We start from the raw sequence: 18,123 nt of genomic DNA on the forward strand, positions 1-18,123 counted from the left end.
AAGCCGAGCTCTATATCCCCTCAGCAATCCTTTCCTTTGCTAAGTACACTATAAAACTCTCCACTATTGCCCATTCGGTCTGGCTCCTCCAGTTTACAGAGATCCAACTCCTATCTGATAAGATCAAGCTGACAGATGGTCTCTGAATGCATTAACTCATACTTCGAGCACTCATAAAGAACATGGTAGGTGTCGTCCAATTGTCCACACTGAGGACACATCCCAGAATCTACCAGGTTGAATTTCTGCAGTCTGTCCCTAAAAGCACCACAACCAGAAAGAAATTGCATCACATATTTATTAGGGTGCACCCAAGAGGCGTCCCACAAACCAACAACATTTGGAAAGAGATCATGCATATAACGCCCACCATCTGTCTCATCCCATCTGGCCTGCCACAAGGCATTGTCATGTTGTTCAATTTCTCAAACTTTATCCGAAGTCAACTCACTGGACCTCTTAGCAACATACCACTCCTGCTTCTCAGACACAATCAAGTCTATCGGTTTTATGCCTGCAATCACCAAGACTGCATCCCGTGAAATAGTATGGTAACCACCCACTACCATTAACAATATTAGGCATTGAGCCCTTAATAATATGTCCCGATAATTTTTATATTTTAGCCTGTCTGCCCAAACAGGTGCCGTATATAGCATAACAGACATGCCTGTACACATGCCTTTATACAGGATGCTCATGGTCTTATAGATAAGATCCCGATCAGGATGGACCGCACGTCAAGGCATTGCAGGCCCTCTCCACGATGTATTGAAGGTGCTTCTTAAAAAATTGCAGTTTCTCATCAAGAAACACCCTAAGATACTTCTGAACCTGAACATAATTTATACGCCGGCCTGCCATCGAAACATGGACACAGTGACTCACTGCCAAACAGCCTTTGAGGAGCATCATTGTGGTCTTTCCCAGGCTAAATGTCATCTTGTGTTGATAACTCCACAACTCAAGCATTCTGCAAGCTCGAGTGGCCTAGAGTTCAACCTCCTTCTGTGAGCTTCCTTCAACCAGCAGAAGCGCATCATCAGGATAAGCCACAATGCAACACCCGCTGGGCAACCTCAGCAGCAGGAGAGAATCAAACTCCACCACCGATAATAACGTACCCAACACCAGCCAAGTCGAGTGCTTTGTAGGTAATCTTAAAGTAACTCAGTTATTTTAAAACTGTGGATTGCATCAACTCACAATTTCCCGGGGCCATAATTATTATTGATAAAGCTGTATTCAATTGAAATGGAATTATGTATTTACACAATAGCCATTATTGGGCACAAAAAATTCCTCATGCTACTATGCAGTCAAGGTAACCATTTTTAATAAATGTTTGGGCTTGTATACCATCGATTCACTGATCAGTTCATCTTCCAATCAGCATTATTGAATGGTGAGAATTAATAGTATTTTCTAGAAACTTTCTGCAGAATTATTTGGATATGTTCCTCTGGTAACTAGGAGTAATATTTGCTTCTTGCATGACGGTGCCCCACCACACTTCACTATCAATGTCCACCAGTAAATTAAAATCATTGGCTGCTATAGTATATTGTCACTAATGGAGCCAATTAGAACATTTGCTCTAGGGAAATTATGGGAAAATAAAACTGGTATGCAATTATTTATGTCTACTTAATTTTTTATGTTTAAATTCTGTTCAAATTTAAATAGCTTCTGTGTTTAATGTGATATAATAGAGTTTATCAATTCTATTATTTTCCAATAATGATACATAATTTTCATCAGTTAATTTTAAGAATGGATTGTATAAAATGGTGAAAAAAACTGTGTTATTAATAACACTGGGGAAGAAAAAACATTTTTTTTTTGTCTCAATTAGAAAAATATGCGATTCTGATAGTATTTTTTCTCCTAAATTAAAATATGATATTGGTTTTTTCTCATCATGCAAGGTTTCTGAGAGACAGGCATTTATAATTTCAAACATTTTAATACTTTCTGTATTCTTAACTACACAATATTCTATCATTTGACTCACCTAGAAAGTAAGAAATGACAGTTTTCTGCTATATTTTGTCAGTGGTGCATCCCTCTTGATTATCCAACAATAATCAGCCAGCATATTAGGATTCCATTTACCTTGAAACCTCTTTTCCATAGCTGAAATCTCCTGATGAAAGTATTCCCATGCTCATTGCGCCAAGATTTTCCAGGAAGAAATTTACTTGTGAGTGCAGAAAGTGTACTTTTAAAGACATATTACAACCCAAATTTTTATAAGATTGACAATATCATGGTAATTTTCCGCCTTTTGATTTCCTAAAAAACTATGAGTAACATTTTTTAATGCTTGCCAAGCTGCTTTCTCCAGTGGATTTAATAGTTCCTCAAACTTTTCATCATGAATTAGTGATCGTATTTGTGGATCCACAAATATTCCTTCTTTAATTTTTGCATTCTAATTTTAGGAAACTTCTGTTTTAAGTACATGAAACCAGGAGTATTGTCCATGCCCTTGACAAAATTCTTCATTAATCCTAGTTTGATATGTAATGGAGGTAGATATACATTTTTAGGATTACACAATGTTTCACAATTTTCTGTTCAGGGATGACTGATTTGCATTTAGGCTATTCTTTTCTAATGAAATAGTTTTTTCTATCCCTACTATCCCATTCACACAAAAAATGACAATTTTTTACACCACTGTACGTTTTGATTTTGATGTAATCCCTTTAATGTTTATTAAGCAGAAATAACAGCCAGGAGAGTGATCTTTGGGTTCCCTCCAAATCATAGGGATAGCAAATAGCAAGTGCCATTTGTCCATGCAGTGAGAAACCTAGAACACAATAAACAACAGATATGGGGCCCAGGCCCTTGTTTGGTCCCGACTGTACACCCAAAATAAAGTTCATAACACTTTTTTACTAATGGAGTAAGGTTTCACTTTTGAGACTTGAGCATCACTTCATCACATATATAACAAAAACTGGATGATTTAAACAAACCCTAGGCATTTTGTAACTAATGACTAATTAAAAGAAATAAAGTTGTAAATATGTAATACACAATAATTCAGACACACAAAGTGCTCACAATGACGTGTTTACTGGTTCACTACTATCTCACAACTGGCATCATTCTGATGAATGTGTGCTACACTAGATAACATTTGTACATGTCTATACATGTCTGAACCTGTAAAACAGTAGTAACATTATCCTTTGAGTTAGTTAATTTGGTTCCATCATATTTACAATATTCTAAGAGCTTTTACTTTACTTGAAAATGGACAACTGGATGAAAAAGTTTTAAAATATTAAAAAAAAAAAAAAAAAAAAACTGTGGGTGATGCAGAAATTCCAAATACATATTTGAAAACAGATAAAAAACTGCATAAAGTACACCTATTGGTAATCGTGAGACAAAAATCATGTTGACCAATGTAATTACTATTTTAATTTATTTAATTATTTTTAAATAAATAAAAAGACTACTATTTTACAATATAAGTAATGTTACACAAATTAGTTTAGTCTTTACTAAGCACTGACAGTACAAAAAATTCAAGTTTATTCAAATACATTAATTAATAGAGGTGGAGAGGAAATCCAGGTGAAAATTATGTCATCAATTTTCTGCAATTAACTTGGTTGTCTTTCAACAGAATTTAAAAATTTAGGTGTCATTTTGTTTACAATGAAAGGCTTATCAGTTCATCTAATAAAACTAATAACTGACACAGAAATAAAAAATTAAGGTGGCCATAATTTTGAAATCTGTGAAAACATTTATAACAATTTTTTATTTCTCACAGATAATTGGTATAAACATGTGTATAAAATATCATGATTTCTCAGTTTTATGTTGATATACATTAAAAAAAAGACACAAAGAAAAGAACAGAAGGAAACAGAAGAATCGCCTTTTTTCATAGAACATTTTTTGTTTATTTTGATGCGTAAAATTAAAAAAATGAACAGCCAAATACACTTTCTTGTTGGACTCTGTATATATCAAAATCATTCTTCAAAAACTGTTAATTAGGTGGTTATACAAATAACATTATTAATCGAGTACCCAAGATCACTCTAACCTGTGATTCCTGAAGTGGCATTAACTTCTCCTTCAGAAGTCTAAAACATTCAAAGGGGGATCTGGGTAACAAGGAGAAAGACTGCTTTTAAAAAAAATCGGAAATAAATTTTAATTTTGTCAAAAAATATATCTTGTATATTTAATATCTCTTTTATTATTATTTAATTAAGAAACATGTCCACTTCCTGAGGTAAAGATACAAAGATTCAGATGTACTACCAGCTGGTAGTTACCAGAGGCTAAACAGGAAAAGAAAGAAAGATGTACTACCAGTAGGTAAACAACTTGAGAGCTACTTTATTCATGATTATATATTTATTTGATATCTGTGCAATTGCATCAATGTATAAAAATAAATGCTCGAGTAATGATTTTTTTTTTTAACTTAAACATGTATTATAATGCACTGTTTCACTACAAAAAGAGTATATTAATCTTCTGCTTATTTTCTCCAGGCTTTCTTATGGCTGTAATTCACATACTAAGCACTGGGGATACAAGAGGCCCCAGTCAAAGCTGCTTTCTTGAGATTAAATTCAGTAAGTAGTCAGCAAACAGAATGTAGGTATCACTTGAAAGACTGAATATCACTGACATTTTGATGGGCTTGGCATGGCGACATGGAATCATATATTTGAGTCAGTGAAGAATGCAACAGGAACACTTTATTTCTCATTTTCTACAGTAAGCTTGGATTGAAATTCTTGCTATTCTGCATGGTTATGTAATTGCAGTGAGTAACTTGTGCTCAAGTCAGGGTGTCTACAAAAGTTTGATTATAGCAAGTACCATACAAGACCATGTAACAAACATAGCTTGCCGGCCTCTGTGGCGCGAGTGGTAGTGTCTCAGCCTTTCACCCAGAGGTCCCGGGTTCGAATCCCGGTCAGGCATGGCATTTTCACAACGCTACAAATCATTCATCTCATCCTATGAAGTAATGCTTAACTGTGGACTCGGAGGTTAAACAAAAAAAAAAAACAAAAAAACATACATGGCTTATACATGCAAACTGATGAAATGTTTTTACTTAAGAAATTCTAGTACTTGGTAATCCCAAGATTACATTCACTATCTATGGTTGTGACTAAAAATTCAAAATGTACAAAACATAGAATACAATTCTCTGACATATTTATAAATTTAATTTTTTCTTCTATCCTTGAAAAATGTTTACCAAACAGAATATCATCATATACAAAACTTCACTACAATTAAAATTAAAAAAAACAAACATTAGTAAAAAACTTAAATCACTGCAGCAGCAATAAAAAAAAAACAAACAATTATATATATTTGCTATATGTAAAAAATTAACTATTCTAAATAAATAATTGAATATGAACTCACTGTTTTAATGGATCAGTTACATCACTGCCTTTTGGTAGTTTTAGATATAAAAATAATTTTTCAATATTTGATAAAGTATCTATTTGTTCTAATATTTCACTAATTATCTGGCGAGATTCAAACCTGAAAACAAATGACTACATCTCACTGTTACTTATAATACAAAATATTATGATGATCGTAAGTAATAAGAATATGAAAAATATTAATCTTTTAATTACAAACTGAACCAAAGTTATATTTAATAAATGACTTTACTTATCTAATAATGTTATTTTTAATTGTGATATTTTCTCCATTGTTCAGCACTGTAGTTACAGTTGAAATTACTGCTTCTTTTATTGTTTTGAATCACAAATGTATATACTTCAGCTATTCTCAAAAAGCGTATTCAAACTGTACTGCATTATGTTCATTTGGTATATAATTTATGTTTTGTAATTTCATAAATACGCAAAGTTAGAGTTTCCATGTAGAAAAAATATATATATATATATATTTCACAAGCATTTCACACAATTATGTGATACATAGATGCAAGAATGTGTTTACTAAAATGAAATAGCTTTTTAGGAAATTACCAGTCCACAACACAGTAAATTCTACTCGCCCAGACAAAAATTGATGAACCTCTTTATCTAACAGAACCCTTGAGAAGAAAAAGTCAGAAGTTAGAATAAGATTAGTTAATGAAGCAGAAATATGAAATTTAAATATTAAATGAATAGGCCTTAATCTAATCCCATTAATTTGAACAATATTATAAAAGGAAAACACGATGATTAACTGTAATATGTGTATTGTATAACATACTTTGGAAAGGTTTGACAACAATAAATAATTGTATATATGTATGTAGCAATAACTGCTGAACTGACATAACGCAAAACTAAAAATGGGAAAATGTATAAAATAAAAAGAACATTTTTAATGTAAATTATATGGTACTGTTATACCTATACATGGAAAGACAATGAATGATAATTGAAAAATTAATTGTTATTAATGAGAATTAATCTTGATCTGGTTTAAGGTAATACCACTTACTGTAACTTCAAGGAAATTATAATCAACAAAATGATAATAAAATATTACTTTACTTCAATCATATGTTTCCTTCATTAGCTTTGGGATCTATATTTAATCAATTTAAGATACAGGAAACTACATTTAATTTTGAGTGTTATCTACACCTTAACAGTTTTACTTTTTATAAAAATATTAATACAGTATTATTGTATTAATTAATTAATACTGTCTAATTTTTTGTCAAATAAACAATGGTGGTTTATTTCAAATCACTATAAATAAAGTACTTTTACATATACCTGAATTTTAAGTTGCTGATTGTAAAAAGAAAAAAAGGGTCCTGACTTGTTTGTTAACCGAGAAGAGGAATTTTCAAAACTGATCTTAGAAGACATTACATTCAGTTAAATACCACTATCAGATATTTTTTTTACTTTACGTTTGTAGTATTCTACAAAAAATTCATATAAGGACTTAATTTGAAAAAAAAATCATCAAACACAAGTACAAAAGACATTTATCAACGGTAAGAAAAAAAATCAAAATAAACCAAATCTCCGATGATGCTGAGGGCCGACTGCCACAATGACATCTGTTCTTTACGAACAGTATTTACAATAATTACACCGTAACAGGAGAAGCAAATACAAAATCATATTTCTCCGGAAGTATAAAAATAAATATAATACTATTACACTTTTAATTGCGATAAGTATTACAGGAATTTAGCGGCGAGGATGTTCCAAACAATTGGTAAAAATACCGGTACAGATGTTTCTTAATAGTAACAAAAAACTTAACTTCGACTACACACTCGGATAAAAAAAGATTATTTTTTCTAACGTAATAATAATCTTAAAAAACAATATAAAATGAATAAGCAGGTACATACGTAATTTCATTTTCAACAATCTGTTTTACTCCAATGCTATTATTATGAAGGCCACCGATGTTTTTATTTAAGTGATCAGACCTCTGAAACAAGTCACCGATGACTTTGCTTATTTTTCCACTCTTTTCTTTTAATTTTTTATTTTCATTACAACCGTATTTTATGTCACTTCGAGCCACATAATCGCATTCTTGTTTTATCGAAAGGAGAGGAAGACAATCGCTATCTTTTTTTTCAATTCTTTCTTGTTTACTACAACAATTTCCACTATCAGTTTTATTATCGCCGGTGATACATGTGTCATATTGTGTTCTTTCAATGACCTCCATACCCTGAAATAATTTATATCACCAAAGAAATAATTCAAACTCTTATAGGAAAAAAGCAACACTTCCATTTTGTCATTCTGCATCAGCTGGATTTGAAAGGTGTAATCGGAGTCAGATGAGAGTCAGCTGTTCCAATGCCTTTGAAACTGTAACGTAGACGTGAGAGAATACATCTTCCGCAATTGATAAAACAGTCACATGTAGAGTAACTAGCGCTCTTATCGGAGACCCTTACTAACTAAACCTTTATGAAAAATTTGTAAAAATGAGCCATAACACAAATTTTTAAGCTTATAATCATACCCATTTAATTTTGAAATAGATTAATTTCTTCATTATACAGCAGAAAGTTGTTTTTAGATTATTCTGTAGTTGCATAAACTGTACAGTAAACCCTATTTTCTTTTGGTATTATTATAAACCATATAACTGAGGTAACTACTGTTTGATTTTTGGTAAATTGCTTAGTATACTGGTTTGCTGTTATTGTTTAAATAAATAACAAAAGATGTGCGGACTTAAGAAGCATATTAATTACGATATAACGCTTTTTTTATATTTTTTCACAAGGATTTCCCTCCTTTATAGCTATCACATGTTTATTTAAGCTGGGTTGGATAATATTTAAAAACCCTCTGATAAAGCAGTGTTATAATAAAATGAAATTCACTAAGCTGGTTGTTAAGCATTTGAACATTATTTAAAGAAACCAGGAAATTACTTTTCTTGTTTTAATAAATTGATATTCTGGGCCTTATCTATTTTCTTAATCTACTAAGTTTCTACGGTGAATAGTCAGGTTTATTTATAAAACTAAAATAGGCAATAATTTGATAATTTTTCATAAATTTCGACGGTTTAACTGGATTTGCTACATTTCGCATGCTGAATTTAATCTCTTGGTGTTTTATAGTTCTTTGGAAATATAACTTTATTTTGTGCGCCTGCGTAGTGACAACGTTTCCGTTAATGGCACGCCCCTGGTGGATGTTTTATCAGTTTTTTCGAGTAGTAGTGGTAGTATTGTATGGATGTGTTGTGTTGTAAGTTCTGTGCGGAATGTTATTTTCATTTGTTTTCGCATTAAACTCTTTAATAAGATAACGAAAAATTTTTTTATTATATCCAGTAATTCTTCTTATGGTAAGCTATTGATTGCTTATTTATCGTGTATGCGTGATTAAATTAGAAATTCCTAGCCTAACAAATTCGTTTGAATATTTGTTGATAATGTTTCAGTTTTAAATGTTATGTTTTAACAATACATGTCATTGAATGTTACATTTTACCATAAAATGTTGCTTTTTATAATTTTGCTTTGCAGGAGAATTTGATATTCATTAGTTTTATACTGAAATCCGGAACATAACCTTTAGCTACTTTTTTCTGTGAACGTAAACATTTATTATACCGTTGTTTAAATTTTACTAGTGTTAGTGTCAAAAATTTAATTTGCTAACTTTATTTTTATGAATTATACCATTTTGTAAATCGGTTTAGTAATTTAATTTGTGTTATTCATGTTTTTTCTTGTTTAGTGTGTAAAATGTAGTGGTAACTTTACCTGTTTAACTTACAGGTATGTATTAAAAGATTTAATTGTAAAATAGCGTATTCAACACATTGTTGCTTTATGATTATTGTTTTAATGTAAACAGTGTATTATTTACATATTGTTATAAATTATCAGCATTACTAGTCAAATAGTTATGTTTCTTTATTAATTACTGATAATATGAATTGAAAAAATAAATTATTTTTCTGCTTATATGATTATGATAAAATGTTGGTGAAAAAGGAATAGTCTAATAATTTCTAGAAATTGTATGTGTGAAGCAACTAACTTATCTAGATGTTTGTGGAATTATGAATATTTATGTTTCCATGCAAATTGTAAAAAGCTAATCTGATAAACTGATTATTCTGCCCAAATTTTTAGTGGTTTTATTAGTGATATGTTTTTACAAGTTTAAATGTTGTTCTTGGAAGTTTAGTTTTGCACAGAGTAGGTATTTTAGTTAGTTTGCATTTTTTCTTTATATTTGTGTTAAGTTTTAAAATTGTTTCAGTGACATTAGTGTTCATATATTTTCTTACTGTGTTATAGAAAGATGTGAAATTAATTTTCTTGAATAAGAAAAATAATACTAAGACATGACAAATTTGTTAATAATGATTTTTTCAGCTAGCTATTTTGTTTTTTATGCAAATATAAGCAGTTTTTATTGTTAATTTTTATTGTATTTTCTATGTGTGAACAAGAGATTCAAAAATTGTTAAGCCTTGATTTCATTAAATTTCTGTGCAATTGTATTAGCTATTACCAGAATATTTCAACTGAATCCTAAAAATTGTAGGAAAACTAAGTTCATAACCTCTTCAGTCCTATTCTTTACTCATTTTGGATTTATTGTAGTGTGTATAATGTAGGGTATGTTTAGTATGTAATATTGTTTTGATTTCTTTGGTTTTTCAAAAACATTAGAGATTAGCGTGATGGTAAACTTATATTTTATTTATTATTATTATTAAGTAATAATTATATCTTTATGAAAATTGTACCTTCACTGTAAATATATATAATTATTGAGAGTGGCATTTGTTTTTGTATGTTATTTAATTGAATGTATTTCACATCTTTATTTATATGCTGTGTATAATACAGTTTGAAAAATAATTGTACAAAATATTTTGTTATTTGTTATGATTAACTGAATCTTTATATGAGAATGCTACAAGTTTGAGTAAATTTTTTTGAAAGAATGTAGACTAATTCTCATTTTTTAAATTTAATTATATCGAATAGCATTAAATCCTTTTTTATATTTTAAATTCAATATGATAGTTACATATTAAGAAATTTACATATTTATTAATGATAAAAGTCTGTGGCTTTTATACTGGATTATATATTATGAAAGTACTGTATAAAAATATCTTTTGGAAATCTGTATTAAAGAAATTATCCTAAAATCTTCACATAGGTTGTTAATTGGTAGAGAAAAGTATGTACTGTATTTCAAATATTTAAAAAAATAATTTATTTGGAAAAGTTTTATTTTATACATAATATTGGATTTTACATTATTGAAAAGAATGATGATATGTATTTGCTAGGATTCAGTAACCATAAAATTATTTCTGTTCATCTGTCCCTGTACATGAAGTGTAGTTAACTTTATACTCCTTTTTATAATGGAAAAAAGCCTTCGTAATGTTTTACCAAATATAACTCCTATATAGCTTCTTCTCAACTAAAAAGATATCTATCAAAAGTAATAATTTTAATTTTCTATTGATCCAAGTTTCCCTTAAATTTTATATGTAAACTATTTTTAAAGATTTTTACTAGTTTACATATTTTGTGATTAATTCAAAGGAAACTTTTAATTAGATTAGCTCTTAATTAGGTAATTTCAGATTTATTCTCTTTTATCAGTTTTGTAGATAAAGTGGTGTCAGTGTCTTTTTAGCTTTTACTGTGATTTTTTGTTTTGTTAACTTCCTCAAGGGTATAGTTATCATGATTACGTACACTTATCACTGCTGCTTTTTTCCAGTTTTAAGTATTGTCATACAGCCATTATGCCTTTGGCCAAGTCTGTGTTTGTGCTGACAAAACACAGTAGTGTTTTGTACAGACAAAAGACTAATGTTTCTAGAAACGGGCAGCAGCTGTATGGTGGAAAAGTACTCACAAAGAAGTAAGAGGTTGCAAGAAATTTGTAAAATGTACAAAATTTTCATTTTTAAAAAAAAAAATCTGTATTTATTCATCAATATTAATTTTATCATCTTCAAAGTACTCTTTTCAGACATAATACATTTGTGCCAACGTTTTTTCTAATCTTTAAAACACACCTGGAATCAATTTTCAATCTTCAACGTTTTCACGGCCATTTTTGAAATGTTTGTACCACCTGTATTGCTTGTTTTATTCATAGAAGAATCGCCAAAAGAAACATTCAACATTTCCAGTGCATTGCGCCACTTTATTCCATTCTTAAAACAAAGTTTTATGTAAATTCTTTGTTCCATTATTTCCACAAGTTAAAATTTGCCGACCATATCAAAACACATGTAACCGTTTTGACAGTAAACAATAAACTGAACATCCGATATGGCTACCGATGTAAACATATGTCAGGTTCAAATGTACCAACACAAGAAAAAAAAATTGTAACAGTTGGACTTATACAGCTTGGAAAATTTAAAAATTGCATGTATTTTTTTATCTAACCTCTTATAATTTTTTACGTAAAACTATAAAAATCAATTGTAAAGAAAGTTGAATTTCTTGTTTATGTGTAGTGTAATATTTCCAGTATATAAATAAATTAGTTATTCTGATCAGGAAATTTTAAATAATAAACCATAATTATTTTAAATAAACTTGTAAAGAAATTAAGTGATTTACAAACATGGTAAAAGAAGAATTGAAAGAATGTTTAATAAATGAATATTACTAGAGTATGCGATATTAAAGAACCAATGTCAAACTAGTTTGATATGCTCTGTAATTTTATATCCACCAGATAATTCATCTCAAAAAGAATTTATATTTTTATAAATATGCAGTGTATATATATATTGTCCGTGGTGTAATGCGGTCCTAATCTCTACTACCCTGTGATACTCGCAGTTATTTTGGCCTGTGTTAGTAAGGGTGTGATAAATTTGCAGTGGCTGACAATACTCTAATTATATCTATGGTGAGTGGGTGAAAAGGTGGTGCAGAGAATTATGTGTGGTTGAAATCAAACAAAGCAGGAGAAAAATTTCAAAGAGAAATAGAAATGATTCTATTGGCCTTGGTTCTTTAAACTCTATTACTTTACAATTTGAACGAGTTTGCTGTAAGGGAAAATTTGACTTATAAAGTTGTTTATCCCATAGTTTTTTTTTTATATTATGTAACTTTGTATTGATTTTTTTTTGTGTAAATATTCCCTGTATCAATATTTAGAATATTCTACTTAAAAGTAATTGGTAATCATAATATTTTGTTGTCGATATTGTGAGTTTCAGTTAACCAAGTTCCATTGTACTTGTATTGTATGAATAACTTTCTTTGTTGATTTCACCTTTTAGAGCTCATCATTTAATGTGATTTGAATTTATTACAATATGACACGTGTTGAGATGGTCTAGACACTGTAGTGTGAGGAAGAATTAAAACAGAATTCATTCTTTATTAAATCTAGGTTGAAAATCTAAATTACTATTATTCAGACCATTGAAGTGTTAATTAATCTGCTTACTATTTGTCAGAAACATTACAGTAGTGGTTATCTGTATGAAATACTGTTTCTTACAGTTTTATTTATTGTTGTATTGATTATTTTTAGGTTTGTAAAAATTCTCTTAAATCACTGCTTGTTTGTATTTAGTGGTAGTGCTTAAAGGTTGTCACACTTGATGGGAGAAACATCAAATTAATAAAAAATTATTGAACTTCATGTTTTATGAAATTATTACAAAGGAAATTAAAAGTTTCACAATATTTGACTGTTGAAGCATTTTTTCTATGAACAGTGGATATAGTTATAAATATCTATCTATAACTCTAAGGATAGAGATTCCCTTTATAAGGAACAGCTCATTTATACCTTAACTACTTCTTAATGTTTCCAGTTGATACTTGAAACCATTGAATCACATTAGCTTCCTGAAAATTATAATTATGATAGTACTGTTTCTGCTGTTTCTGGTTAACATCTTCACTGCTTGTTACACGTGTTAAGCTTGGTTGCTGGATCAGTTTTTAAGCCTAGCCTGCCCTTGTTTGTTTGCCTAGACTTGTTTGCCCTGACTATCTTTTATTAAAATAAAACCTTTTGGTTACATAAGTTAGGAGGCTGTAAAATATGGTCATGGAGCGACTTAATATTACTCCTGACTGTAAGTCTGTAGAATTTTACTACAAACATCATTTTCACAACTTTGGACAGACAGATAATGCTTGTTCTTTTAATACTTGATATACAAAATGATATGAAAATTGCTTTGATACTACTGAGCATAGTCTTAAGTAGCATGTGTTCTACCTTGAATATATTCAAGAGTAATCTTTTCCACCTGTAATTAAACTGAAATAACAGTATGCACCATCCTCACATTTTGCATGTAACCTACTAGAAGAATCTCAACAGATGCTCATTTTCTTAAGCGGTGTTCTAAATTTCCGTAGCCCGGCTACAATTTTCTGAATGAATGGTCCATTGTCACCCATTTTTTAGATAATCTGTTAGAGATGGATGAAATGATACAATCATATAATTGTTTTCATCTGATTTTGTTTAACTTAAGCGATTTATAAGAGCTGATTTATTAAATATGACTTTAGCCATTATCATTTGATCTTTATTTCACACTTTATCATTTTCTGGGATGCTACTCAATAAGTTTTAGATGTTATGGAACCATCAGGTTATAAGGGATCCAGATAACCGTCTACCTGTGGTATTCTATAAATCTTATTTAAAAATTCTGTTTTTAATAATATATGATTCTGATTTTTTTTAATGTTTTAATATATGTATTTATGTTTATATATTAATGTATAGTATATTTTATGTGTTTTTAGTTCGATTTATTTACATTTTTATTTTTTAATTTTCTGTTTGTTGAAAATTAAAACTTTTTATGATTTTTTTTTACAGAGCACTGATGATAAATTTAAAATGTCACGTCCAGATAAAAACAAAAGTAGCGCAAGTTTTGTGAGTACTTTTTTAAATTAAAGTTTAGATTCCATTGTAGTTTTCTATCAAATTCTAATATTTAGTATTAGAAGACTAAGTTATCTAAACATTTTTAATGTTCACCGTGCAGCTGTAAATAATTATGTTCTTAAATACTACTTGTTTTTCTCATTACTCTTTTAAATGTTTTAGATTTTATTTTACTTAAATTATTGCTTAAATATGTCAAATACTTAGTCATTTCACTTAGATGTAGTTATCTGTTGTTTGATTTTATGTTTGATGTATGCTAAATGTTTTAAATATATTATTTTAACGTACTCATCGGTTGTACCTTATTGTGGTGTAGTTATGACTGTACATCACTGTAAACAAAGAGGAAAAGAAATTGTTAACTGTTGGTGTACAGTAATAAATTCTTATGTTTGTTGATACATTACGCTGTTGTAAATAGTAAATTAAGCTTATATTACTTAAGCATCTTACATTTGTGATTTATTAGTATTATTATTATCATCATCATTTTTGCCAAAGTTATAAATTTATTTAAGATAAATCTTTGGATGTTTCTGTGTACTTTTGTGTTTTTTCTTAAAAATATATCAAAGTTATATTCTGCATTGATTGTTATTCATCGCTTTGTATTTTAAATTATGTTAGTATAATTTGTTTTGTTGCAATTTTTTTAATGATGTGCATTAAATATTACTACTACATCTTCGTATCGGTTAATTAATCAAAGTTTATTGTTTATTTATGACTTTTATACATTAAATGGTATTTTTCTATTGAACTATTTAATTGAATGGAAGTACTATTAATTGAGTACAGAGCAGTGCTATTACATTCAATTAATCTATTTTTAATGTACTAATTAAATTATTTGATGTTGCATCTGTTATCAGTTTTTAATTATTGTGCTCTAAGTTCTCTACTGTAAAAATCCCATTTGTGTTTTTAATTAAATGTTTATAAACATTGTTTTGTATACTGATATATTGACTAAATAAAATTAAAATTAAAAAAAATCCTTCGTAAGGGAGAGGTGTGATGAATTTTATTTGACCTACAAAAGATTTTCTAAACTTGATGGACATAATTCTCATTTTTATAAGCTTTTATTTATTTCATCATAAGTGAGGAAATAAAAAAAATGTATATAAATAAAATTTCAGGTGATAAGAGTACTTTCATAGAAATTGCTGACTCAAATCTAGTTAAGAGTATCTGAAATTTGTATAATAATTGGTGATTTGCAGGATATGTTAGCTGTTATCTCGTTTAAAATTTTTTTTACATTTTAAAAAGCTTTATATGTATAAAGACAGAAGGATTTGATGTAGTAATTATCATTTATTTTTATTCTTACCAGGTTTTTTTTGGGGTAATGTAGTTTGGAATTGCACTTTATGTGTACCTCACTTCCTGTAATTTTTCATGAAGATGCTCTCTGAAATGCTTCTTTTGTATCAAAATAGGTACTCATGTCAGGACCCTTTAAAGTTTATGTAGACCAGTAAAATAGTTTCAGACAGTGTACTTGTCATTTTATTTATTTGTCTAATTGTAGTTACTGGGTAAGGTTGTTTATTTTATGTACTTTAAACTTTTTTTTTATGTACTTTTGTTTTTTTATTGAGGGTAAACTATTCTGATCCTAATCATTCTCTCCATGGATCACTTGTTCCCTACGTATACCTTTTCATTCCGTATCGTTGATCCATTTTCCCTTATGTACCTCGAGATTTATGTAAGTTGCTATGCCGGCTCTACTCAGGTCATTATCTGATAGTCGGAACAGTTTCCACTTCTGGAAAATCTTAAGTACAGGTTCGCCTTATAGTTACGGTATTGCCAAAGGTAAGCGGCAGAGTTTCTCTTAAAGAGGGAATTTTATCCAGGGATTTGTACAAAACGTAAGGGATAGCGGTCAAGATATCTGTCGGGCCTTATACAATCAATCGATTAATGTACCGGTAAGAACAGGTTTTATTTAAATTTCTTTGATATATTTTTCTCTTAACATTAATTATATTCTGACCATTGAGTTTTCCATCCTATATTTCCTTTATGATCTCTTAGGATTATAATATAACTACTTACGATTATATTTTTTGTAATTTCATCTGGAAAAAAGGGTCACCAAGTCTGTATTTGTAATTGAAGAATTATCCAAATATTCATATATTCTATTTTATATGAAACATTTTGTAATATGTAATATATGAAAATAGTTTTATATGATTTTATAGTTTTTTATTCTTATTAAATACTTGCTATTGCTTTAATTTAAATGGTATTTATGAAGTACGGCAGAATTTATGTGCGTACATTTGTAGATTGCACAGTTGGCATTTAAGAGTGTTTATTTAGTTTTGTATTTAAAAAATATCTATTTCTTAGTTAAATGAAATGAGGTTGTTGCTTTTTTAAGATTACATTTACTTCGGTGGAAACATAAAACTATTTTTAGCATTCTAAATTAAGGATTGACCGGTCAAAATAGATTTGGCGATGATATGTGATTTTGTCGTCATGTATGTAAATAAATAGTATGATCATACAGAAAGATGTTAAGAAATTTACAATGACATATTACTGTTTGAATATAGGTTACAGTTTTTGAACGATGAAAGTAATTTAAGCTTTTAATCGATTCCTAATAGTTTCAATTTAGATGTATAAAGCACTTATCAGTAACCACAGAGGCAAAATAATGACTGCAGTTTTAAATACTTGTTTACTTAAAGTTAACGATTTACTTTTTTTATTTATTTATAGAACGAACCTTTTGTTTTCATCTTCTTAAACCACCATTCAGGAGTTAACAGTTTATAAGGAAGGTTAAAATATGACAGATTGATTTTTTTTTATTTTTATTAATAATATTTTGTAGATATTTGGTACCAGGAAATCAATTAAATTGTAAAGTTAACATCAATTATTTTTTTTATCTAACTACAGTTAAGCCAAAGCACATTGATTAATGTATTTACATACGTGTAGACGATTGATATGATTATATATGTGTAGATATATACTGCAGTGGTATTTTCAGTGACAGTTTTTGATCTGCTTTACAGATTTTGATGAAAGTATTGTTATCTTGTTATCCAAAATCTATTATGCTCTCAAATTATCAGTTTTCTGTAGAATCAATTTGTAATTGATTTGCCTGTTTTCATATTAATTCTCGAAAGGCTCAAATGATTTGTAAAATATATTACAACATTTTTTTTCTTATTGTCTGAAGACGAGGTGAATTTTCTCAGGATTTACTGGTTTGATATAAAGTGTATGTAAGGTATTACTTTGTATTAAACTGTTAGTTTTTTTATGACAAACCAAACTGAATTTATTTTAAAATAATTATGTTTAAGCCAGTATTATAATACTATTAATTGCTTTTGTAACCATCTTTAGTGACCGATCGATTATATGTTTCTATATAAGAAGTACTGTTGTAATCTTTTTTATTTTAATCGGCACTGTCTGATATTGTGTTAAAACAGTAAAGCCTTCTACAACCCCGATTGATGTACAAGCTTGCCTCATATCCAATTTTATTTTATCTATCAAAGCATTACTATATTTATTTTTCGTGGAAATTTTATATTTATTTTAAATTAATAAATCATTTTATCTTTTATTTGAGTATTTATCTCTTGCTTCAGAAAAAAATGATGTGCATTTTTTCTATGAGTTCAAGGTTCCTTCATTTATTTTATAACGTTTAAATCAC

At 28.9% G+C, this 18,123-nt stretch overlaps 2 protein-coding genes across 3 annotated transcripts in view; one reads left to right on the forward strand and one right to left on the reverse strand.

Moving 5' to 3' along the window:
* Positions 1-7,816, reverse strand: part of LOC142322672 (uncharacterized) — a 56,536-nt gene extending 48,720 nt beyond the window's left edge. The window contains exons 1-2 of the mRNA XM_075361749.1: positions 7,349-7,816; positions 5,428-5,550 (exon numbers count right to left, since the gene is read on the reverse strand). Coding sequence (XP_075217864.1) covers positions 5,428-5,550; positions 7,349-7,677 — 452 coding nt within the window. The 5' untranslated portion in view covers positions 7,678-7,816. The remainder of the gene's footprint in view (positions 1-5,427; positions 5,551-7,348) is intronic.
* Positions 7,817-8,680: 864 nt separating this feature from the next.
* dia (diaphanous related formin 1) overlaps positions 8,681-18,123 on the forward strand; it is a 134,139-nt gene continuing 124,696 nt past the window's right edge. The window contains exons 1-2 of one of the 2 annotated variants that reach the window (XM_075363695.1): positions 8,681-8,820; positions 14,340-14,399. In XM_075363695.1, the coding sequence (XP_075219810.1) occupies positions 8,818-8,820; positions 14,340-14,399 (63 nt within the window). In that variant the 5' untranslated portion in view covers positions 8,681-8,817. The remainder of the gene's footprint in view (positions 8,821-14,339; positions 14,400-18,123) is intronic. The other variant, XM_075363697.1, reaches the window with a different exon arrangement.

The sequence above is a fragment of the Lycorma delicatula genome, chromosome 4 (assembly GCF_047948215.1).
Source record: "Lycorma delicatula isolate Av1 chromosome 4, ASM4794821v1, whole genome shotgun sequence".
Classification (NCBI taxonomy): Eukaryota; Metazoa; Arthropoda; class Insecta; order Hemiptera; family Fulgoridae; genus Lycorma; species Lycorma delicatula.